The 25,594-nt window shown below is 35.4% G+C and overlaps 4 protein-coding genes across 5 annotated transcripts; 3 read left to right on the top strand and 1 right to left on the bottom strand.

Moving 5' to 3' along the window:
- Positions 1 to 1,354: 1,354 nt before the first annotated feature.
- On the top strand, positions 1,355 to 5,295 carry LOC142538472 (uncharacterized). Its single transcript, XM_075643788.1, has 6 exons — positions 1,355 to 1,465; positions 1,858 to 2,529; positions 2,639 to 2,796; positions 2,899 to 3,275; positions 4,076 to 4,133; positions 4,266 to 5,295. Exons 1-6 carry the CDS (start codon positions 1,355 to 1,357, stop codon positions 5,293 to 5,295), a joined length of 2,406 nt encoding a protein of 801 aa, XP_075499903.1.
- Positions 5,296 to 11,696: 6,401 nt separating this feature from the next.
- LOC142539005 (protein NDR1-like) lies at positions 11,697 to 12,688 on the bottom strand. The gene has a single exon (XM_075644303.1). The coding sequence runs from the start codon at positions 12,563 to 12,565 to the stop codon at positions 11,930 to 11,932; it is 636 nt and encodes a 211-aa protein (XP_075500418.1). The 5' UTR covers positions 12,566 to 12,688; the 3' UTR covers positions 11,697 to 11,929.
- A 2,973-nt stretch (positions 12,689 to 15,661) lies between these two features.
- On the top strand, positions 15,662 to 17,305 carry LOC142540664 (polyubiquitin). Its single transcript, XM_075646980.1, has 2 exons — positions 15,662 to 15,798; positions 16,278 to 17,305. Exon 2 carries the CDS (start codon positions 16,278 to 16,280, stop codon positions 17,193 to 17,195), a length of 918 nt encoding a protein of 305 aa, XP_075503095.1. The 5' UTR covers positions 15,662 to 15,798; the 3' UTR covers positions 17,196 to 17,305.
- A 1,849-nt stretch (positions 17,306 to 19,154) lies between these two features.
- LOC142540665 (protein translation factor SUI1 homolog) lies at positions 19,155 to 21,301 on the top strand. Of its 2 annotated transcripts, none has more exons than XM_075646981.1 (5): positions 19,155 to 19,348; positions 20,354 to 20,446; positions 20,601 to 20,806; positions 20,892 to 20,945; positions 21,073 to 21,301. In XM_075646981.1, exons 2-5 carry the CDS (start codon positions 20,410 to 20,412, stop codon positions 21,115 to 21,117), a joined length of 342 nt encoding a protein of 113 aa, XP_075503096.1. In that variant the 5' UTR covers positions 19,155 to 19,348; positions 20,354 to 20,409; the 3' UTR covers positions 21,118 to 21,301. The 2 variants fall into 2 exon arrangements, with proteins under 2 accessions (XP_075503096.1, XP_075503098.1); XM_075646983.1 differs by having other exon boundaries at positions 19,248 to 19,348; positions 20,374 to 20,446.
- The last annotated feature ends 4,293 nt before the right edge of the window (positions 21,302 to 25,594 follow it).

A 25,594-nucleotide genomic window follows, 5' to 3' on the forward strand; every position in this document is an offset into this window, starting at 1 on the left:
TGTACATCCATGCGTACTGATACGTATAGTGCTACATTTTTAAGCAATGAAATTTGTGAACACAAATGACTGGATAGCTACGAAAGAAACATGTATATACCTAAAATTAAAATTTTCCTTGCAATGAAATTTGTACATTTTCTTTAAAGATATCCGATGATGTATTATATTTCATTCCTAACAAATGAAGGCTGTCAGTGATGAACAAATAGCAAAGAATGTGGAAGGCAATGACTAATCAAATGAAAGCACTTAGCCATGATGGAGGATATGAAGATGCTAATGATACACTAATGAAAATACAATTTACTTTACACACATTATCTTTATTTCAATTAATAAAATATTAATTTTTGTAAACATTATCTCTGTACCCATTAATAAAAAAAATAGGCACCAAAACAGAGAGGATTTTGAACTAAAATGTTTGACAAATTTTTATAAAAACATGTAAATTTAAATGACACAGGCTCCACCACTGATTCTGAACGTCAGATACGAAGGAATTCCACTGTTGAAGAACCAGCTTCTTGTGCAGTGAACAAGCAGTAGAATGGGAAGAATACAAGGGAAAAAATGAAACGAATGTGGTAGACGCCGTAGTGTAATGTAATGTATTAGCAGCAAAGACAAGAAATTCCAAGTTAGTAGTTTCCTCAAAGAAGTTCCAGAGAGTTAAATAACAAACCTGTTGAAAAGAAAGATCTTATTAAGTAGCTTTAAAATCTTAAAAAATGGATTTATACTTGCAAGTCATGTTCTCCTTTGTTGCCTGGACACTTGACAGTATGTCAAGTATTCAGTCATATGGTGTGAATATCAGCAGAAGTGGTAAAACCAGTGAGATTGAATCCTTGATAGATTAGTGCAGTCTCTACCTGCCACATGCATCATTGATATAGAACCAGAAATTTAGGATTTCATAAAAAAAAACCGAAGGAAATATTATTTCGGAATTTAATTGATATAAGTCCTTGGATTTTAAATTATTTCCCTAACAATATCTTTTCCTTATTGATTTATTTGAGTATAATATTTTATGTGATTTTGCCTTTCTTAGATAATGATATAATCATTCAAAAGTAGTCTAGATATGATATTTATTGGAATGATTTAAAGAGATATGATATCAATGTTTAAATAGAGTTTACTTCTAATAAAACTCTTACTTTCCTTATGATACTAGGTTTCCTTATGGAGATAGGATTCTTCATCTATAAACAATAGGTCAAGCATATGGGAAAAGGCGGCTTCAATATTGAACATACACATATACTTGAAGTGGAGATTTTCAGAGCAATAAAATTCGCGAAGCCGACGCTGGTTGAAGGGCGGTGATCACGTGTTGCCGTGAATGTTGGAAACATCTCCAGACAACATCTGGGAAGAAGTTGGCCGAAGATTGCTTCTCTTGGATCTACTGTTTGGCAACACGTTTTTGCTTTCTTGTTTTAGTTTCATCCTGGTTGTTTGTTTTTAGAAAGCATTTGTTTTCTCAACTTGTTGAGGAAATTGATTTTTGTCATAATCACTAGTGTTAGGTTTTTGTGAACGATTGATTTTTCTAGTGATTAATTTTTGCCATAAGGTTACTTGTGCAAATTTAATCTAGTCCATCTATTTAATTAAAGTGAATTTGTGTTACAAAATATAATATTCCGCTGCATGTTGTCCGAGATGTTGTAACATCTGGAACAACACCTAATTCTGATAAAACACAAATTTTCTATTTTACATCGTATACTGATATTTTTATTATTTTGAGCATCTGTCGGACAAAATAATCCTTACAAGTGGTATCAGAGCCTACTCTTGATATACTAAGTGCTGATTCTGATTTTTGTTTTGTTTTGACAGAAATATTTAATGGACACATCACTTGCAAGCGCAGCACTTCGACCACCAGTCCTAGATGGTACCAATTACAGCCTATGGAAGGTCAAAATCAGATACTACATAAAATCCATAGATGAACGGGCATGGCAGCGCATCATCAGTGGATGGACTTCACCAAGCATGACAGACCGAGATGGTGACAGCTTGCCAAAACCTGAAACTGAATGGACTACTGATGAAGTGCAAAGTTCGAACTACAATTCAAAGACTTTGAATGCTATCTTTACGTCTGTTGACGTGAATATGTTCAGTTTAATCACAAACTGTACTTCTGCTAAAAGTGCATGGGATATCCTCCAAAGACACTGTGAATGTTCTGAAAGTGTGCGACGAACCAGATTGAGGATGCTCACTTCCAAATTCGAGATGATGAGGATGGAAGAATCTGAAAATATACTAGACTATGATCGTCGCCTACGGGAAATTGCTAATGAGGCGTTCAGCCTTGGAGACCCTATCTCCAATGAACGTTTGGTTAGCAAGGTTTTTCGCTCCCTGCCCGAAAGATTCAACATAAAAATCTGCGCAATAGATGAGGCTAAGGACACTTCTCAAATGCCTTTGGAAGATCTTATTAGTTCACTTCGTACTTTCGAAATGAACATTGACATGCAAAAGAAGGACAAGGGGAAGGCAATTGCATTACAAGCCTCGAATGACTCATACAATGAACTCCTTCAAATTTCCCAAGAAGTCAATGATTTTGATCTTTGCGAAGACTCTATCTCCTTTTATCACAAAGAAATTCGATGATTACTTGAAAAGAATCCGAGACAAGAAGAAGGATGCAAAACCATCGAAATCTCCAAGCCTTCCACTCCTTGAAAGGCCACAAAGGCTTCCTGCCAAGCAACAATTTCAACCAAGGAATGATGGAAAGGGACAATCTAATGCAAAGAAGTATGAGTCAGTGTAGTGTAGAGAGTGCCAAGGTTTCGGTCACTATGCCAATGAATGTGCAAAGAGATTACGCAAGAACAAATGCTACAATGTTTCCTTAAGCGATGAAGAATCTGATGAGAAGGAGAAATCCAATGATGAAGATAACCACACCTCCTTGAATGCATTGTTGACAGAAAGACACTGCCTGCAGGTGAATCCTTTAGGTATTGCCCTAGGTGTTGCCACAACTGGCCGCAACATCTACGAAAAATCAATATGTCTAAAATCTACAGATTCTGGAAATTCAAGTGTAGATGATGAATTAGAAGATGATGAAGAGATCACTCTTGAGAGTGTTCAAAAACTTTATGAAGAGCTATTTGAAGATTGGACCAAAAGAAACAAGCTAAACTCAAGTCTTATGAAGGAGAACATTGATCTAAAAGCTGTAGTTGCCAAGCTTGAGGTAATATTGAGTAAAAAGGATTTGGAACTTGGTAAGACTAAAGAAGAACTTCAAAAGGCCACTGAAACCTTGTCCAAGTTTAATTCAAGCACATCCAAGCTTGATTCCATACTTTTGATGGGAAGAGATGACAAAAAGGGCTTAGGTTTCAAAGACAGCGTACTTGAGATTGATGAATCTTCAAAATCTACGGTGTTTGTGAAAGAAAAAACTGAAACATGTACACCATCACAAACTACATCTTCAACCAAAAGCTCTCCACCGAAAAGACAACATGCTCACCTATTCCTAAGAAAAGAAAACGAAGGTACGTATGCCATTACTGCTTTAAGCCTGGTCATATCAGGCCCTACTATTTTAAACTCAGGGATGATCGCATGAATCAAAAGTCAAGTCGGATGTTGCCCCGAATGTTGCCCAACACTTCCCGCAACACCTCCCACCATCGACCTACAATAAAACAAATTTGAGTACCAAAGGTAAAAACTCACTGTAATGTTGTCTATAATTCGTTGAAAACTAACACTGTAGATCATTGATACTTTGATAGTGGAAGCTCACACCACATGACGGGATCACGAGAATATCTCACCGATTATATTGAGCAAAAATGTGGTAGAGCGACATATGGAGGGGGAGCTAAAGGAAAAATTGTTGGAAATGGTACTTTGAATGTTGAAGGACTGCCAAAACTCCACAATATGCTTCATGTTGAAGGATTAAATTCAAATCTTATAAGCATTAGCCAATTGTGTGATGATAATTTGCTTGTTAAGTTTGATAAACATAATTGTGAAGTTTTTGATGAAGCTAACATGTGCATTATGACAGGTACAAGGTTATCAGACAATTGCTACCAAATAGGTGAAGAACTTTCATGCAAACATGTGTAAAGCACCGAACTTGACCTTTGGCATCAAAAACTTGGCCATGCAAACTTCAAAACCTTAAAGAACCTGAGTAAGTACGATGCAGTTAGAGGTATGCCTAATCTCTCTTCTGGTGTACCATATGTGTGCAGAGATTGTCAAAAAGGTAAACAGACTCGCGTGTCGCATCCAGTATTTCCAACATCTGAGACAACACGCTGTCTGGAGTTACTTCACATGGACCTTATTGGTCCTATGGAAGTGGAAAGCCTCGGAGGTAAGAAATATTCTTTTGTATGTGTTGACGATTTCTCACGTTTTTCATGGGTCAGCTTTATTAGAGAGAAATCAGATACTTTCGATGTGTTCAAAAATTTGATTACAAGAATCACCAACTTCCATGCCCTGAAGGTAAGAAGGATCAGAACTGATCACGGTAAAGAATTTGAAAACGTTTCTTTCTCATCCTTCTGTGACAGGAAAGATATCTCACACGAATTTTCAGCACCAAAAACTCCACAACAAAATGGGATTGTCGAACGCAAGAACATGACTTTGCAAGAAATGGCAAGAGTAATGCTAGCTTCAAAAAACATAGCAAAGCGTTTTTGGGCGGAGGCACTTAACACGGCGTGTCACATTTCAAATAGGGTGTATTTAAGAAGTGGATCAACCATGACTTCTTATGAAATTATCATGGGAAAGAAGCCCAACCTTAAATATTTTCATGTTTTTGGCTGTGTGTGTTACACTTTGAATGACAGGGATCAACTTGCTAAGTTCGATTCAAAAAATGATAAGTGTTTGTTCTTGGGATATGCCACTAATAGTCGTGCTTATCGAATGTTTAACTTAAGAACCAGGACTATTATGGAATCTATTAATGTTGTTTTTGATGATTGTGCAGATCTCAAGAAGAAAACTGCTGAAGATGATGTTGAAGACCTTCTGGAAACTCAAACCTCACTGGAAAATACAGATGTTGTCCCAGATGTTGCAACATCTGGCACAACACGTGATACTGAAGACACCGACCCACAAGAAGATGCTCACAACGAGAATGAGTCAGCAGATGATGGACCGTGTATTCCAAGCAAAATCCAAAAGAACCATCCATCATCTCAAATCATTAGAGGAATACATGAAGACATCCAAACTAGAAAGAAAGAGAGTCGATTATAGAAAAATGATTGGACTAGTGTGCATGAGTACCATGTACTGACAGGTAAGATTTTCGTGCTTTGTATCACAATTTGAACAAAAAAATGTCGACGAAGCTTTAAAAGATGAGTTTTGGATAAATGCTATGCATGATGAACTTGAGGAGTTTGTTCGAAATGATGTTTGGACCTTAGTTCATCCCCTAACCATGGCAATATAATTGGAACAAAGCGGATTTTTAAAAATAAAACTGATGAGTCAGGGAACATCATTCGAAACAAAGCAAGGTTGGTTGCTCAAGGGTACACACAGGTTGAAGGGGTTGATTTTGATGAGACCTTTACTCTCGTTGCCCGCATTGAGTCTATCCGACTTTTGCTAGCTATTGCATGCTTTATGAAAATCAAATTGTTTCAAATGGATGTTAAAAGTGCATTTTTGAATGGGATTTTTTGTGAAGAAGTATTTGTTAGACAGCCTAAAAGATTTGAAGATCCACATAATCTTGATCATGTATACAAGTTGAAAAAAGCTCTCTATGGTTTGAAGCAAGCACCCCGTGCTTGGTATGGCAGACTGACTGAATACCTACTCGAAATTGGATTCAAACGAGGTGAGGTAGATAAAACTCTCTTTATTCAAAAATCCAAAGGTGAGATCCTTATTTGTCAAATCTATGTTGATGACATCATTTTCGGCTCTACATCCCAAAAGCATGCTAATAATCTTGTTGAATGCATGTCTACTAATTTTGAAATGAGCATGGTTGGTGAATTACATTTCTTTCTTGGCCTACAGATCAAACAAATGCATGATGGCATCTTTTTGTGCCAAAGTAAGTATGCCAAAAATCCGATAAAGAAATTTGCTAATGAAAACTCTAAGCACATGAAGACACCTATGGGCTCAAATGAAAAATTATCTAAAGACGATGCTGCCGAAAATGTTGACAACACCTTATATCGCAGCATCATAGGAAGTCTCTTGTACTTAACTGCTAGCCACCTGACTTAATGTTTAGCGTTTGCTTGTGTGCTAGATACCAATCTAATCCTAAGATTTCTCACTTAAAAGCCGTAAAACGTATCTTACGATACATAGCCGGAACCATTGACTTAGGATTATGGTATACACACGAAACCAACACAAATCTAGTAGGGTTCTCAGATGCTGATTGGGCTGGGGACTTGGATGATGGAAAAAATACCTCTGGTGGTTGTTTCTATCTTGGAAATAATTTGATATCATGGCATAGTAGAAAACAGAACTGTGTATCACTTTCAACTGCTGAATCTGAATATATGGCAGCTGGAAGTGGTTGCACTCAACTTTTGTGGATGAATCAAATGATAGAAGATTATGGGCTTAGAAGTGAACCCTTAGTTATGTACTGTGATAATTAAAGTGCTATTAACATTTCAAAAAATCCAGTACAACACTCTCGAACAAAGCACATTGACATAAGACATCATTTTATTCGAGATCTTGTAGAGAAATGATTGGTTCGAATGGAGTTTGTTGATACCAATAACCAACTGGCCAACATATTCACCAAAGCATTGGATTTTGAGAGGTTTTTCAACCTTAGGAAATCTCTCAGCATGTGTTCTGCCTAATCATTCTTGGATGTTGTCTCAGATGTTACAACATCTCGGACAACATCTCATTTGCATATGCATCTTTAGGACGTAGACATACTGCATTGCATTCATACTGTGATATGGTGTGTTGAAACTGTGTAGCATAATTTTCTGATGCACGTACAATTCCTTGCTATATTTTATGAAACTTCACACATATTCATGTAAACCTGGTCACAAAAGATTCGAAGTATGATCACTTGACTCTAAACAAGGTGACAAATTACCCGAGACATTGAAATATAATCATTAATAATGGGTCTGTGTTTAGAAGAAAAGATGGAAAAAGCTACCTAAAGTAGCCCAATGAAGGCTGGACTTTAAGTGTGGGAGCTACCCCTTCTAAATATTAACACAGAAATAGGAGAAAATGGAAAAAGCTACCTAGGGGAGTCCAATGAAGACTGTTCTTCTAGTGTGGGAGCTACCACTCCTATGTTCAGAATATTGTTAAATTATTGTGTGTGAAGAAAAATTGGAAATTGTTTTAGGAATTGTGCGTGTTGTCAGAAGATGTTGCCAACATTTGTGACAACACTTCATCCGTACACATATCTCATATTTTCTCACATGCTTTTATTTATGTTACACTCTGTTATTAGGCATCCATAAGTCATGCATAAACATAACATTGTGAATTTTGTCGCGTCATAAGGATATTCGTATGTAAACAAGAAAAATTATATAAAAATCCAATTTTTGAAGTATTTCGAATTTATGTGATTGATGATGTCTAGTGGCGCTAAAATTTGATGTGGAGTTATCTCTGGAAATCTTGAAAATATGTTGTACACAAATCATCCCAGTAATTATCTGGATGGGTTAACGGTTCAATTTCAGCGTTTAATTTTCTAACTGTTAGATTAGGATGGTTACAAATTTTTTTTTTTACCGTTGTGAGGATGTGCTTTATTACTGTTTATTGTATACTCATTTATCTCACAATTCCGATCATCGGTATTTCATTTAAACTCCTTGAAAACCCTAGCACTGTTCACCGCATAATCTGTTCTCTGAAATTTTTATCCGATTGTTTTGATCGAGCTACTCTCTCTAAAATTCACGTAATTTACTCTCTGAAATGGCAGGAAAGGGTTTTGATCCCCATGATATCCGAAGTGAAATGGGACATACAGAGGATGTTCCCTCGCCACCCGCAACATCTGCAACAACACTCCCTGTTCAAAATTTGCAGATTATTCCTGCTGTGCTAATGCCCGAGCCTCTGGAAGCCATTGCCCCCGGTGAGCCTGGAAATGCACTGGATATCGATAACCCACCAATCATCAGGGTTTTCGATCCACCGTCTCTTCCTAGAAGACGATCCAAAAGACAGGCATGATATAATCCTGATCTGACACCTGGGAAGCGTTTCCGTTACAAGGGCCAGCCATCCACTCGGCCTTCACTGATTGATCCTAATAGCACCTCGGGGGATGACTCCGACGATGCTGATTTTGAGCTGGTTCCTCGCAAACGGCCTGTCCCTGTAGTTACTGCTACTATTGGTAAGACCACAGTTTCTTCTTCTGCTAATGTACCCATCACTCCACAGGAAACACATGCTGCACCTAAAGCAGATGAAGATGAGGTCTCCCTAGCTCAATTTATGGCCACACTGAAGAAAAACAAGAAATATGCTCGACCCACGCCTCGCACTCCTCCACCTGCTTCCAGTAATGACGAGATCAAAGACGCCTCGGCAAGCCTCCCTACTAGTACTGAATGTGGTGGCCCCTCTCACCATACTGATGATTCACCTTATGAGGCTGCCTCATCTGCCCCTGATGTCTCTGCACAATCCTCTGCTGATGAAGATGTTGCCAACAGTGTGGACAACACAGATGGTTTTGAGTATGATCTCACTACTGCTTTCTCAAACAAATTCTACATTGTGCAAGCCTCTGATCAGTGGAATATGTTGTGCACCGCTTATTTTTGGAGAAAAAGAATATCGATGAGGCTGTCTTCGAAAGACAAAATTTGCTCGCCTTTCTGAAGCACTGCCATCTTCTTCCCACTGTATCAGCGGTAACACCGTTTTCCCGACTGCCTGTGTTAGAATTCTATGCCAACCTGTCCCTGAGCGTTGGTGATGAACGCTCTGCCAAGTATGGGAAAGTATTTGTAAGAAACAGGATCTATGAGTTCACCCCTACTGTCATCAATCAATTCTACCAGACCCCATCATTGGACATTGATGGTCTTTCCCCTGACATTGATCTGCCTACCTCAACCCTCACTGGAGGTGTTATTACTCACTTTCCGGTCCATCCACAGAAGCTTTCAGCTGCAAATCTGACATCATTTTATTCCGTTCTTCACAAGCTGGCCATCCGAAATTGGACTCCTTCTACAGACACCACCACCGTCACCAGGCATCAAACTCTAGTTTTGTATTCCATCGGGCAAAATGGAGTGTTTGATTTTGGACAACTGGTGTTCAACACAGTGCTTCAATATGCTGCGGGTGGTCTGCGATCGTCGAAACTCCCATTTCCCAGTCTGATCTATGGGCTTCTTGTCTCCCAAGGTTTTGTTAGAAATGTCCGAGAACGCTTATCTGCCCTTGTGAACCATTCAAGATTGCTCCTGCACTCTTCAAGGACAATCGCCGAATTAATCTTCCGTGGTGTGACCACCTGTTGCGGAGCCACCACCAAGTCCTCCTGCTCCATCCCAGTCCACTGACTATATCATGATCTTTATCCCAGACGCACATGCTCACATTGCTCATGCTGAGGCAAAGATTGAGCAAGCCAGGGCTGCTGTTGTTCATGCTATGAAAATTGTTGAACAAGCCACGGCGGATATTGCATACTATGAAGCATTGGCTAGACACTTTCAGATGCTTTTGGATGTAGCAGTCTTTCCTAAACAAAAAGGGGGAGATGGAGATGATCAAACCGAAGCTGGACCTTCCGGGACCAAGGATGAAGGAGATGAGGAGAATTAAGTGTTTTGGTTAAGAGTTTTGTTTTTGTTTTACTAATGGTTCTGTCTATGTGTTGTTTCTGCCTCTTTGTTTATCTTGCAACTACTAATGAAATGATGCAGATGTTGTCTCTAGTGTTGCCAACATTTCTAACAACATCTTTAATGTGTGTAGTTTGTTCAGGGGAAGAGAAATGCTTTTACTCAGGGGGAGTTGATTAACTCATGGGGAGTTGATATGAACTAAACATTGACAATTAAGTTTGATCTCATTTTTGTCCAAGAAAGGCAAAAAGGGGGAGATTGAAGGGAAATATTATTTCGAAATTTAATTGATATAAGTCCTTGAATTTTAAATTATTTCCCTAACAATATCTTTTCCTTATTGATTTATTTGAGTATAATATTTTATGTGATTTTGTCTTTCTTAGATAATGATATAATCATTCAAAAGTAGTCTAGATATTATATTTATTGGAATTATTTAAAGAGATATGATATCAATGTTTAAATAGAGTTTACTTCTAATAAAACTCTTACTTTCCTTATGATACTAGGTTTCCTTATGGAGATAGGATTCTTCATCTATAAACAAGAGGTCAAGCATATGGGAAAAGACGGCTTCAATATTGAACATACACATATACTTGAAGTGGAGATTTTCAGAGCAATAAAATTCGCGAAGCCGACGCTGGTTGAAGGGTGGTGATCACGTGTTGCCGTGAATGTTGGAAACATCTCCAGACAACATCTGGGAAGAAGTTGGCCGAAGATTGCTTCTCTTGGATCTACTGTTTGGCAACACGTTTTTGCTTTCTTGTTTTAGTTTTATCCTGGTTGTTTGTTTTTAGAAAGCATTTGTTTTCTCAACTTGTTGAGGAAATTGATTTTTGTCATAATCACTAGTGTTAGGTTTTTGTGAACGATTGATTTTTCTAGTGATTAATTTTTGCCATAAGGCTACTTGTGCAAATTTAATCTAGTCCATCTATTTAATTAAAGTGAATTTGTGTTACAAAATATAATATTCCGCTGCATGTTGTCCGAGATGTTGTAACATCTGGAACAACACCTAATTCTGATAAAACACAAATTTTCTATTTTACATCGTATACTGATACTTTTATTATTTTGAGCATCTGTCGGACAAAATAATCCTTACAAAAACGAACCATTCTTCGGAAAGTAATCAAGAAGCTGGTTTACCGTGGATGGGTGGGTATGTATAGAACGTCGACTCAATGCACATCTTGTTTAGTCAAACGGAGACTGTTCTTCTCTGTCTTCCAGTATAGAGTATAGAGTTTAAACTAACTTTTGATAGACGATTGAGTACATTCTAATTAAAATTAGATTTTAGATATTTATTTGAAAATTTTATTTATTTTAACTTGAATATATTTTTTAAAAAAAAAACTAATATGGTGCAAACTAAGGTGAGTTTCTTGGAAGACGTCGGCACCGCGTGAAACTTCACACGGGACCCGTTAAATTTATTAAAATGTCATCATCTCTCTCCTCTTGTTTTAAGAATTAAACAAAGACTTGGGAAATTCACTCAATGTTCAGGAAATTTGAGTACCTTGGAGTCACACCGTCGATATATTTAAAATATGAAACTTTTCATAATTTAGTTAAGTTTTGTGAAAAAAAACTTAAAAATAAATTTTTTGTGAAGCGATATGACGGCGAAACGAATAAATCCGATCCATATTTAGAATGAGAAGTGATTATTTTAGAATATTTTTTCAATATCAAATCTGACATAAAATTTATGTCACAGGATTGATATATCAAATAATCTCGTAAAACTTTAACCTTCCGATTCAGTCCATGTCCATACATTGCTTGCAAAGAGATACATAATTGACTAAAAAACCTTACAATTTTACATCAAAAAATCTTCAACTTTTAATTGACTAAAAAACCTTACAATTTTACATCAAAAATCAAATTCAAAAGTCGAAAAACAATAATTTCATAATACATCAAAATCAAATACAAAGGTCGTAAAAACAATAATAGAGCTACAAAATCATATGATATTAAATAAATTAATGAGACTAATCAAAGTTGATCATCTACAACATAAAAATGGCAAAAACAATGGAAATAACCGTGAGTGAAAACCTAGTCCAGCGCCAGCCCCGATCCGATGCACGGGACGTCAGCTTAATCCCTTCCCCTTTCTTGTTCACTTTCTGCCCACCGCCGCCGACCGCTACATCTGCCGACACCGCCAGCTGGTGCCTTTTAGTATACCAAAACATAATCTTGAACTTCACTCTGGTAACCAACCGGACGCCGAAGTTCACCGTCGACCCATTCGAAACCGCTGCGATCGCCTCCGACCACGGCACCCCAGTAGTCTGCACCAACTCTGCGCGGTGAGCTTTCTTCTTGTGACCCTGGTAGAACCCCTTCACCGTGTAATTGGCTATATTAATGGAACTCGGGCCCTTCCCTCCGTACAAGAACGTCAGGCTAATGTTGTTGTAGCGCACGCCTTTGTCTTTCATCCGATTAGCGAGCAGGAGGTCGAAGAAAATGGTGTGGTTGTCGGTGGAATTATCGAGGGCAGGGACGTAAAATTTCTCGATGGAGCAGGTGGGGTAGGAGGTGCGTAGGCTGAGCCACATGAAGAGAGCAGTGAGGCCGGAGGTGACTATGAAGCTGCAGCAGCACCGGCAACATCCGCCGGGGTCGTTCTTCGCCATGCCGGAGGTATGTTTGATTCGGGGGGAGGTGGAGAATTTCGCGCTGCGCTTCCTCTTTTTTAAAGCAGATAATTGGGTGATTGATTGTTTTTATATTTTATTAGCATCGTGAGGCAATGCTATGACCGTACGAAATTGCTTTATTTAACTTTGTCGTGCGAACACAGAGATATAAACTATTTGGCAAAAATGTGTATGAGACGATCTCATGAGTCGTATTTTGTGAGACGGATATTTTATTTGAGTCATCCATAAAAAGTATTACTTTTTATGCTAAGAGTATTATTTTGTATTGTGAATACCGGTAGATTTGACTCGTCTAACAGATAAAGATTCGTGAGACCGTCTCACAAACTCAAACTATTCTACTATGCTCTAAAAATTATTTAAAGTGAAATTGAACTCAAATATTTTTTAGTTTTTTTGAACTGAACTGGAATTTAAATTATTTTGTTAGATAGTTCATGGACCGTTTATGAGCATTAATATTTTATTAATATAATAAATAAATAAATTTAGAGCATTTCAAGTACTTTCGAGCAATAGTTCGAAATATTCGCGAACATGCTTAAATTTTTCGAGTCAAACTTAAACTTCATCTTTAATTCGAGCCAAATTTTTTAAAATTTTCGAACTTCAAATCGTTCGAACTCAAATAGAACCAATTCCAACATTCAAATTTTCGTCATATTCTATTCATTTACACCCCTAGTATAATGTATATGCCTTGCTTTTATTTTATTATTTTAAAGATTTATCAATAGCGTTAACCTCCTATATGAGTAAGAAACCTCTTGATCCATGTGAGATGATAAATTGAGGGATGTGTATGAGTGTGTAAGAACCGAAGGAGAGTATAACAAAGAACCGAAGGAGAGTATAACAAACACCGACCCTTAGAGCATAACTTATAATATTTCAGTGACAGCATACTCTACACGATAATCAATCATGCAACGCCGAGAAATATTAGCTCATGTCAGCCTCAGTCTTACCAACTCTGTCTACCCGTGCCCTTAAGGTCTAGTATATATCACTTTGTTGTATTTAATTGTGTTGTATAATTCCATCTAAATCTATTTTGAATATGAATAAAAACGAGTCAAGTTATTCGTGACTGGGTAGCAAGCGATCTGATCAAAGCTCGACTCAGTTCGAATCGACTTCGAGGAGCTCGACTCTTCACTCAAGTCAAAATCGAATTCTAATTATTTCTACTATATTACGAGCTACTCGAGTAAAAAATATATATTATTATTAATTTAAAAAGATATAGAATATAAAGGGCATTTATATCCATACAAACACAAAATTTATACTCTAAAATTATGCTACAGACATTTTATAACACAAGATAAAGTAAATTGTTATTTTTACGATTCGAGCTCAAACTTGAAATTGAATACTCGATTATGCTCGAGTCGATCTCAAGCTTACAAAATTTAAATAAAGTCGAGCTCGCGTGCACTCTTAAGCTTGACTCAAACCCGACTCATGGTTCCATTCAGAGAAAGAATGATTGCATATATTTTGAAGAAAAATAAGAATCTATTTGAATTGATATATTTAATAGAAGAATGTTGTGAAATTTCTGAAGTTTTTTCAATATCCGGAGTCTATATGTCTTAATTTATGTGTTCAAGATATGTTAGAAATTCGAGAATCTCTGGTTGAACCCATTGGGAATTAACTTCTTGCTTATGGTTAACTTACAATATCCCAATCCCCAAGTTATGAAATGACGTGTGTAAAAATATATATAGTTGCATTTGTGAAATTTTCTAAGTTTTCATTTACTTGTAGTAATTTGTACGCATAATTGCATTAATTGTATAAGAATACTCAAACATTAAAAGTAGTTAATTGTGTTATAAAAATGAAATCTAGTTGAAAAATTATTAGATTATTCTATACTGTATCTGAAGTATTTATCTCATATGACGTGGTTAAATGCTACTTTTGAATCATCAACATATATATTAACTTTTATAAAAATGTGACATACTCATATTATATAATGATATTAAAATAAAAAGAAAAATACGGTAACATAGATTATCTCGAAAATATTGATTGATCACTCCTACTTTGGAAACTATGTTAAACTCGATATTTTACAAGAAATCTTGCTAATGTTTTATTGTGGGGCCTCGATCATTTTGTATATTATTAGGTCATCCACAATAGCAAATATATTTTCTCTAAATATTTGTGAGCTCCGCGATCCACATCATCAATCAAATATTTTACTGCTCAAATATCACACATTTCACAATAAAATATCACACCAACCAAATATTTATTGGTCCAACTATCAGTTTAGTTAATAGTTTATTTTTCATTTAAATAAAATAACTTACAATTTTATAAAAAATCATTTCGCCACTTTAATTAATTTAATCTATTATCTAATATTATATTTTTATTCATATATAAAATTCGAAAATTTATAACGATTATTTTTTAATAACTAATTTGTAAAAAAAAATGGAGGATGTTGGACATTCGGACGAATTAGAGAATTTTCTCCACTTGAACTTTCGTCGATGTTTGGGGAGTTCAAAAAATCCCTAAAATATTTATTGGGATTATTATCCATTCTAAAAAAATTTTGTATATAATATTTTTTTGTGAGAGAAATATTTATGTAGGATTTGAAAAATATGAATTTAAATTTCTTAAAAATTGATGTATTTATAGACTACTATGGGTGCCCTTAGTATTTACCTTGTCCAAAATGCCGTAACCAAGTATGTGGCAATGTCATGCTGGTTAGATTTGTAATTGGTCAAAATTAGTTGTCTAATATATAATTTAAGCAATATTTTTGTCTTGCAAATACAAATATGAATATCCTTAAAAAAATACAAATATGAAATAGTAAATTGTAACGTAATGTGTGTGTGTATATGAAAATGTATTATAAAATAAAATATATATTAATAATTAATGATATGGGAGTAATTTTTATCATTTTTCGGATCATATAATTAGTTTAAATATTTTTTTTTAAAAAAAAGAATTAAAATTGATTTTTTCCTAGTCGTTGCCGTGCAGGTTCGGTGCACCACAGCTCACAATAGACACGCGTCGGTATATAATTGGACACCTCTTCCCACACCTCGCGATAAATATGGCCCTCTCCTTTCCCCGTTTCTCACATTTGAGGCAAAGGTTCTCTTCGATACTCTCTATCTCGATTCTCGACCAATTGTTTAGCTTTCAATTTTAAGGTATTGCTTTAGTTTTTGTGATCATCGTGTTTTTTAATTGATGATTTTAGATCTATCTGTTGTATGATATAATCTGTGTTGATTTGAAGGATGACTTCTAGGGTTAGGCGGCGTTGAGAATTTGTTTAAATTTGAGGTTTTATTGATTTTACCCGGTTGTGTTCTTGAACGGTTCAGGATTTCTAATTTTATTTTGAATCAATACTCGATTTTCTGTAACTGTCACACAATTAAGTCTTTTGGTTGATTTATGGATTTGTAATTCGTATCTCCTGCGAAGTCAGTGCCAGATTGTCTTTTGTTGGTAGATCGTTAATTTCCTCATATCGGATTTGTTTCGAAAGTTATTTATAATATTTTATCCATTTACAAATTACAAATGATTTACCTTTTATGATAATTCGATTGAGGCTTACATCATGACGTTTCGGTAATTTTTCTCCTGATTTTAAGCCATTTTTAAAAAAATTTATTTACAGATGCAGATCTTTGTGAAGACCCTCACCGGCAAGACAATCACCCTTGAGGTGGAAAGTTCCGACACCATCGACAACGTCAAAGCCAAGATCCAGGACAAGGAAGGAATCCCCCCAGACCAGCAAAGGTTGATCTTCGCTGGAAAACAGCTCGAGGATGGACGCACCCTCGCCGACTATAACATCCAGAAAGAGTCCACCCTTCACTTGGTGCTCCGACTCCGTGGTGGCATGCAAATCTTTGTCAAGACCCTCACCGGAAAGACCATAACTCTTGAGGTTGAGAGCTCCGACACCATTGACAATGTCAAAGCTAAAATTCAGGACAAGGAGGGAATCCCCCCAGACCAACAGAGGCTCATCTTCGCTGGAAAGCAGCTGGAGGACGGCCGAACATTGGCTGACTATAACATTCAGAAGGAATCTACCCTTCACTTGGTTCTAAGGCTTCGTGGTGGCATGCAGATTTTTGTAAAGACGCTTACGGGGAAGACCATCACACTTGAGGTCGAGAGCTCCGACACCATCGACAATGTGAAGGCAAAAATTCAGGACAAAGAGGGGATCCCACCAGACCAGCAGAGGCTGATCTTCGCCGGTAAGCAGCTGGAAGATGGCCGTACTCTGGCAGATTACAACATCCAGAAGGAATCAACTTTGCACTTGGTTCTTAGGTTGAGGGGAGGGATGCAAATCTTTGTGAAGACTTTGACTGGAAAAACCATTACTTTGGAGGTGGAGAGCTCCGACACGATCGATAATGTGAAGGCGAAGATTCAAGACAAGGAAGGTATTCCACCAGACCAGCAAAGGTTGATCTTTGCTGGGAAGCAGCTTGAGGATGGAAGGACTCTTGCAGACTACAACATTCAGAAGGAGTCCACCCTTCATCTTGTCCTCCGTCTCCGTGGTGGTTTCTAAGTGTTCTACTTTACTGTTGTACTGATTCTGGAACTTTGTAACCTGGGTTTTTATTTTATTTTAAGAAGCTGTCTCCTGATTGTGTTTGATGAACAATAATGGTTTTCATATGTTTCTGGCGTTTTGCTGAATGTTGAAACAATCACTTGGACTCGTTCCATTAATGTTATTGTTCATATGTTTCTGGCGTTTTGCTGAATGTTGAAACAATCACTTGGACTCGTTCCATTAATCAGTAAAACATTATGATTTTAGTCTCAACATGTGATGTTCCAACCCTTTTGTAACCTTGTGGTGTTGATTTCCTGTGCTGATATGTTGAGTTATCGTGGGATTTTTGATAAGTTCTTTCCCTTCCTGAAAGGCACACATCCATTGTGGGAAAAGGCTTGGAGCTTAATTAGGCAGGACCTTTGAGGGGCTCTAGCTAACTTTCTTACGAGCCTAAGCTGTAGGATTAGATCAGGGTGGGAAAAAATATGAATATTGATCCTTTCGTCAAAGAAATTAAAAAATTAAAAAGGAACAGTCGCATCCACCCGCGCCATGGCTTCGTCACTGGCTAAAGCCATATCTCAACATGAATGGGGTAGAGTCCAAAGATGAGGGCAAGTTAATTTTGTAAATCTTACAGAAGTTAAAACATGGGCTCTGATGATTTGCCGCTCGAGGGGGTTGCAGCAGATCCCATCATCTTAGCCTGCAGGATGACATTACCAGCCGCTGGGGGTTGGTGCACAAGGAGAGGAACCATATCTTGCTCCGACCACGTTGATCGTATCATGCATAGGTCCTTCTCTTTTTCTGAATACTTTGAAAATATAGAGGAAAAAATGGAAGAGAGAGAGCATGTAATCGTATTTTTCGTTGCCTAAACATGGTACCAGAGGCTTCCAATATTTTGTCAACGAGTTAAAACATCGTTTGGTTGGTGAGATGAGATGATAAATGATTTGTAATTCAAGAATAACAATTTATATCGTCTAACTTGTTTTTTAACACATGCTATTGTTCAGTATTTGGATCTGATACACAAAACAACGTAAGGTGGCACTACACTAAGTTTTATAAGCTTGTAAACGCAAATTTGATGTTTCTTTACATGGTTGTTTATATCATACATACAAATACGTTTTTAATATTTTTTTCAGTTTCAATAGTTTCAATCATTTTGTAGGTAACATTAAACCCTTAATTAAATTCCAAAATTGAATTTTTGAAATGTCAAATTAAAACAAAAAAACTCATGTGAAACTGTCTTTGATCAATTTTGTGAGATAGATCTCCGACCAGAATATCATTTTTTATGCAAATAATATTAACTTTCATGATAATTATGAATCAGTTCAATCCCCTCGCAGATAAAAATTTGATATACTATCACACAAGATATTTACTCCATATTATATAACATTTTAATAGTTTGTAAAATAAACTGAAAACCTAACCATTTTCTGGAATTTGAACATGTGAGATGTTAGTGTTGATAAAAGAATCAAGATCGTGTTTGAATTGATGAATTTCAAATATTTTTTTTATTTCGATAAGTGATACTATAAGCTTTAAAATTACAGCTGATATATTTATATAATATTTCATGTTAATTAAGATGAATTTTAAATTCATCCAATAATAGTGAGATTTGAATTAATTTACTTTGTGTTGTAAAAAATTAACCCGTGAATTTAAGTTTTGATCTATCTCATTGTAAACAGAAACATATAATCGAAATATAAGGATTTTAAATTCATCTCCATTTCGCACCAGCATCCTTAAAATAATGAAAGTGGATATCCAATTATTTATTTATCCATTAGTAGTCGAAATATACATGTTGCGTACAAAATTCTAAATTCGAAATATAAGATTCGTGGTTATTTTTATTTTGGAGATAATATACTGAATACATTTTATATTTTAAAATTTTGACTCCAAAACGCAGTGCAAATCTAACCAGAAAATCGTGTCAGGTCATTTGAAAAATCGCGTTTGCAGAAACGCTTTCTAATTATTTTTGTTTTTCTCCTTGTTTGTTAATAATAATTACCGCGGAAGCACTTGCTTTCGTTCGTCGCTTCCATTCAGACTTATCCGAATTGGAGGGTTCCGTGCTTCGCTGTCGATCATTAATCGAACCCTAGTTCTCGAATCGGGTATGATTTTTCGTTTCAATTTTGTTTCCAATCCAAGATATCGCATCAGATCTGTTAAAATCATCGTAATTCTTTGGTGATCCTTTTTCTTAAAAAAAATTATTTCCTCCACGTTTGTTTTTATCGAATTGATCAAACTGTTTTGTTTTATTAGAGCTGTTGATTTGTTAAATACTCGTTCATATGGATTTGATTCGTTGTCTTGAGTTCTGTTGACATCTTTTGGTTCTTGAATTTTTTTCTTCTTCCCCGGTTGTTGCTTTCTTTTATTTTTGCACTTTTCATTCATTGTATTGTAATTTATAATCTTGGCTGCTATTGGAATGTAGGATTTCTGATTGTTGATCATTATTGTTGGCTTGTGATGACATGGGATCACTCTGTCTCTATGACTTAATTTTTTGCATTGATTGTCTAATTTTCCTTTTTCTATGAATAATAAATTGTTCTTGTTTCCAACTTTTTGGTACGTAGGTGTTTTTTTTTGGCATTTTATACCAATCTAAAGTAATAGTTTAAAAGTGTTGTCAGTGGATCTGTGGCAACGCTGGATCGTTCTTTGAAGTCTGGAATCATATTAATCTCCAGGGCATGGTCTATTTCCAATTTTCGTGGTGTTCTTTTTATTAGAATTTCATGATATTGCCTGCTTTTGGTTTTTAACCTTCATAATTTAGTTAATGCACTAAGCGCCACATGTATACTGACAGAAAACCACTAATTGTTATCTTTTATTCTACATTTCTATGTTTTCCAGTCTACCAAGATTGTTCAAATTAACAAAGTTGTGCACCATCATAATTTCTAACCCCATATAAATTAGAATTTGGACGTGTCCTCACGTATTCAAACTATTTTTTTGTTTACGGCAAACTAATTATTTTCTCAAGTTTAATTGTTTCCTCTTTGATTCCTAGAGTCCTAGACGTAATAAAATCTTCTTGTATTTTCATTTGGTTATATCTTCTTGTGGCTAATTTTATATTTTCTATGTTATTAAATCAGGTCTGAACACATAATTTTAGTCCAGGATTGTTGCATTCGTCACGTCAACCAAGTTCATGTCTGATCTTGACATCCAGATACCAACAACCTTCGGTATGTTGTTCGTTGGACATGTTTTTTGTGAAAACTGTTCTGTATTTGTTGTTTAATCTTGCTTTCAAATGAACATGGAGACTAAATAAAATAGTTTATGTTGGGAATTGACTAATGGGGCCGCTTTACTTGAATTCATTGACCTAATCTGTAGATGCTTTTGCTGATGCAAATGCTGAGAATTCTGGCGCTGGATCAAAGGACTACGTTCATATTCGTATACAACAACGTAATGGTCGTAAAAGCCTGACAACTGTTCAAGGATTGAAGAAAGAGTTCAGCTATAACAAAATCCTCAAGGATCTTAAGAAAGAGTTTTGCTGCAATGGAACTGTTGTTCAGGACCCTGAGCTAGGCCAGGTTTACACTTTGATCAAGTTGGATGAAATCTATAATTTTTCCCTTCCTTCGATTCTGAGTTGCGATCACGACTTTTTTTGTGAAGGTTATTCAGCTTCAAGGTGATCAACGGAAAAACGTTTCTTCCTTTCTTGTTCAGGTGATTGATTGCTCAGCTCTTTCCCTTACATCTCATGCATGGAACCAAAATAACTTAACATAAACAAGCTTAATTTAAAGGATGTCTATGAAAATCTGCCTCATTTTGGTCCATTTATCGGAAACAGGCTGGAATTGTGAAGAAGGAGCACATCAAGATTCATGGTTTCTGAGCTGCTTCATCCATCTTTATATCCTGGGCCCTTGGCTGTTTGCGTGTCTGTGCTGTAATACTATCTTCAGTCGCACATATTTATCTTCTACATGTCGTGTGATGTTAACAAGATGCATTTGGTTGCAGTGGATGTGAAAAATAGTTGCGCTTCTTATTCAAAGGTTTTTCTGCATTCCGTTTTACTACCTTTGTTTCCATGTCTTATTATGTCCTTCGAACATAATTGGATGAAAATAAGGGCTGAGTAGGATATCTGCCTCTCTGGTTTAGGATTTTAAAAACTATAATATTTACATTTTTAAATTGAGTCAATATCAAAATTATCCAAAATTAACATACAATTTTTTTCAAAAAAAATAAAATAAACATTTGGCAGCCCCGTAATGGTCTTAGCTTGGATTTATCTTAAATGATTGATTTCCATAGCAACTTGATTTGGTGGTGAGTAAATGACTGATATCGATATCTGTCATATGTAAGAGTATAAACGAACTTAATCGAGTCAAACATGACGAAAATTTGAAAGTTCGAATTAGTTCTATTCGAGTTTAAGCGAGCTCGAAGTTCAAAATGTTAAAAATTTTGGTTGGCATTCAGTTTGAATTAAATCTTGAGTTTGGCTCGAAAGATTCAAATATGTTTGTGCGTTATTCAAACTATTGCTCGAAAATAAGTACTTGAATGGTTCGAATATAGTTCGAAAATAAGTACTTGAACGGATCAAAATTTATTATTTAATATGTAATTATATTATATTAATAAAATATTAAGGTTCACGAACTATCGAATAAAATAATTTAGGTTCGAATTCGTTCGAGTTCAGTTCGAAAAAAGTTCGAACATATTCGAGTTGATAATTTTTGAATACAAATCAAATATTTTTCGAGTTATCTATTCGGTTCGTTTATATTCTTTGGCATAGTTTGGTACACATGATAGGATAAACATGTGATATATAATATAAAGATAAGTTAAGAATAAATAAGATGTAGGATATTATATTTAATGTTTGATATGATTTTAATAAGAGTGATTAAATTTATATATTAGATTGTAATGACAAAATTAACATTATCATAATAAATTTTATAATTTCAAAGTTGTTCATTGAGTTCATATTTTTTATCTGTTCATACGCCGATAGTGCTTGCATGATTTATTTATTTTTACCTAATTTTATATGTTATATAATATGATAATTGAGTCCTTGATTTTGTGAGTCAAGTCAAATATCAATTTTTTAGGTTAATCGAGTGATACTAACTAATTTTATTGATATTTATAAAAATTGTTTATATAATTATCTCGAATTCATTTATATAATTATCATATTATAAAATATATAAAAATAAATAAAAATATTTATTTGATTTTAATTTCTACCTACTAGCATAGATTTATAAAAATCATTTATAAATTGATGACAATTAAGTCATTTGTAGTGTATTTTATCTTTAAATTAAAATTATCACACCTAAGAGAAGGGACATTTTATCATTCTAAAAAATTATTTATCAATGGCCCATGATATTATCATGTGTTTTCTTAAAAAAGTACCAAACATGGGATAAAGAAGATTATTTATCAATCCCTCTCTTATCCTATGTACCAAACTATGTCGTTGTGTATGACTAATATTTCTCGTCAAACTTATCGGCACACATGCGACATCATGTGACTTGACTGCGATCCAATTGTGTGCAACATTGTGCGACTTCTCTGCGATCTAAATTGTAAAAATCCCGCAACTTCAACTAGAAAAGTGGTTAGGCGCAGACTTGATTCCCTTTGATGACTCATTCTAGAGACGTGCATCCAGTAATCTTGTGATGCTACCTATTCCAGATGGAGAATTTATATTATAAAAATAAAGTAGGTATCTCGTGACGGATCGATTCGATTTATATCCGCGATGAAAATTAATATTTTTTACATAAAAAATTATAATTTTTCATTGATCACGTCGAGTCAGAGATCTGTCTTATCAAATTAATTCGTGAGACATTCTTATAAAGCTACGCCATTTTTTGTGTTAAAGAATATGTATATAATTTGAAGAATGTCCGTTGGACTCGTTCTCACATTCCGAAGAATTTTGAAGTGTTGATAAACCCAAATTGGCATAATTTTTTTCAAGAACTAATGGACCACCTCCTTGAATTTGATTTGAAAATTAGGAATCGAGTTGAAAAAGAAAAATATATGCGAAAAGCTGGTAAAAACATGTAATAAAAACTTGAAATGGGTTAATGGGAAATTCATGAATTTTCTTAGACCATCTCCAAAACTGCATCAAAACACCATTTTGGTGCAACTTTAATTCATCCAATGGGGGCTGCGTTATTTTGCCAAAATATTTCGGGAATATTCTTTTGGTGTAAGATTTGAAGTTAATGAGTTGGAGATAAATGTTGTATTTGGTTCAGAAATCGCACTATTTTAATGTAAAATTTGCACCAAAATAGATTTTGTGGTTGAATACGACTTTACTTTTTGACATCTATGGATTGTTTTGGCACAAGAAATTAACTAAACGTTATTAAACAATTGTGACAAATAACTTAAGAATAAGAATTGTATAGGATGCAATTGTAATCTACCTTCTAGACTATTACAACTTGTTGATATATTGAAGGCTGTAATATTCTAGTTGGATCCGATATAAATCTGTTGAAAAATTATTGCTTTTTACTTTTCTACAAAAATGCAAGGAGGTGAAAACAGTTTAATCCCGGGTTATTCAGACGATAATACCATAGTATTTAATTGTCTAACAATTCAAATAATTTGGTATATTCATGATTACTAGCTACCTTATATTGGTTACATTATATATTTGTATATAACAAAGAAAATTTACCTCTATCACAAATTATCTTGGATTTTTTTTATTACAACTCACGTGAGGAGGAGGGATCGAACCCAGAGAACCGGTTAATCCGGCAGAGAGCTGAGACCATTGGGTTTCAAGCCCGGTCTCACAAATTATCTTGGATTTTGAGAAAACCACTGCAACTCATTTTGAATTATCTAAAGCAGTTGGCACCTTGCAATGCATGAAAGATAATAATGGTTCAATCATTAGAGAGTTTGATGAAAATAAGTTTGTATGAGATAACAGGGAAGATCAGTTTCATAAAGATGTGATTGACTCCGATACATAGTTAGAAATTATTGTGGGTAGGGATGCCAATTTCCTCCAAATTCGTTGAAGGATTCAATGCCTGACGGAAATGAAAGAATGTATGAAGTGATTTTTTTGAACCCAATTATATAATCGAGTATTGTAATACCCGAGATTTTGATTCTGTTAATCTGAGATTATTGATTTTGAACTGATATGATTACCGACAGATCACTCTGAGACCAGATTGGGTAAAACATAAGAATTGTGTAAACTTTGGACAGAAAGTATGGAGCCCGAGCGGTAGAAAATGACCGCCCGAGCGCCAGTGTTCCACAAGATGAGAAATCAGACAGAGAGTCTGGCGCCCGAGCAGGTAGTTTTTGACCGCCCGAGCGCCAGTGTGTTATAAGCCGAGTACTTGGACAGAAGGTTTGGCGCCCGAGCGGTAGTTTGTGACCGCCCGAGCGCCAGTATTGTACAAAATGAGGGCTTAGACAGAACGTTCCGCGCCCGAGCGGTAGTTTGCAACCGCCCGAGCGCCGACGGAAATGTATGAAATAAGACACGATATATATATATATATATGTGTGTGTGTGTGTGTGTGTGTGTTTGTGTATTCCTTCACCTCCCAGCAAAGAAACGAAGAAAGGGAAGAGAGAAAGTTCGTAGAAATCCTACGCCTTTACATTTCATAGATTTGTGATTTGTGCAAGATCCGCCCGTTAGATTTTCAATCCGACTACGGTGCTATGTTTCTATCGACGAGAGCTCCAACTGAACGTAAGTTTTATTACGTTTTGTTATGTTTTGGAAATATGATATTGAAGGAATCAGATATGACTCATATATGATGTTCTTGATATAGTAGACTATTGTATAATCGGAACCAGATTGAAGAACGGATACCGTATGAAATTGTTATGATTTTCAGTACTTGATATAGTGACTGAACTTTAGTTTAAGATAAATAAATGTTGTACAAGAATTGTACTTTTATATTGACATGTATATCATATCGAGTACATTACGTTTCCGCATTTGCATTTTAAGAAAAAAATTTATGTCACATATTACTTAATTGTTATATTGATTCTTAATAATGATTAAGAAGACGAATTAGGTTCGGGTCCCCGCAAGTATGATGATTTTCGGGTTCGGGATGAAGTCGGATCAAGTAGCATCATATTCGTACACATATCCGATTCAAATACCAGATTAAATTATAATATACATGTATATGTATAATTTTTTTTATGTACATATAGATTTATAAATTCTATGTTTGTGAATGATGGTAGTTGAATTAAATAAATAAAATTATTGATATACTACAGATAATGCTATTTTT

The sequence above is a fragment of the Primulina tabacum genome, chromosome 3, assembly GCF_025594145.1.
Source record: "Primulina tabacum isolate GXHZ01 chromosome 3, ASM2559414v2, whole genome shotgun sequence".
In the NCBI taxonomy this organism is placed as follows: Eukaryota; Viridiplantae; Streptophyta; class Magnoliopsida; order Lamiales; family Gesneriaceae; genus Primulina; species Primulina tabacum.

Excerpts from the sequence above, each read along its gene's own strand:
- LOC142538472 (XM_075643788.1), top strand. The coding sequence starts at position 1,355 with ATGTTGGAAACATCTCCAGACAACATCTGGGAAGAAGTTGGCCGAAGA. Across the intron at positions 2,530-2,638 it reads AAAAGAAGGACAAGGGGAAG|AAATTCGATGATTACTTGAA; the intron begins GCAATTGCATTA and ends TTTATCACAAAG. Across the intron at positions 4,134-4,265 it reads GAACTTTCATGCAAACATGT|AGATTGTCAAAAAGGTAAAC; the intron begins GTAAAGCACCGA and ends ATATGTGTGCAG.
- LOC142539005 (XM_075644303.1), bottom strand. The coding sequence starts at position 12,565 with ATGGCGAAGAACGACCCCGGCGGATGTTGCCGGTGCTGCTGCAGCTTC.
- LOC142540664 (XM_075646980.1), top strand. The coding sequence starts at position 16,278 with ATGCAGATCTTTGTGAAGACCCTCACCGGCAAGACAATCACCCTTGAG.
- LOC142540665 (XM_075646981.1), top strand. The coding sequence starts at position 20,410 with ATGTCTGATCTTGACATCCAGATACCAACAACCTTCG. Across the intron at positions 20,447-20,600 it reads CCAGATACCAACAACCTTCG|ATGCTTTTGCTGATGCAAAT; the intron begins GTATGTTGTTCG and ends CCTAATCTGTAG. Across the intron at positions 20,946-21,072 it reads TTTCTTCCTTTCTTGTTCAG|GCTGGAATTGTGAAGAAGGA; the intron begins GTGATTGATTGC and ends TATCGGAAACAG.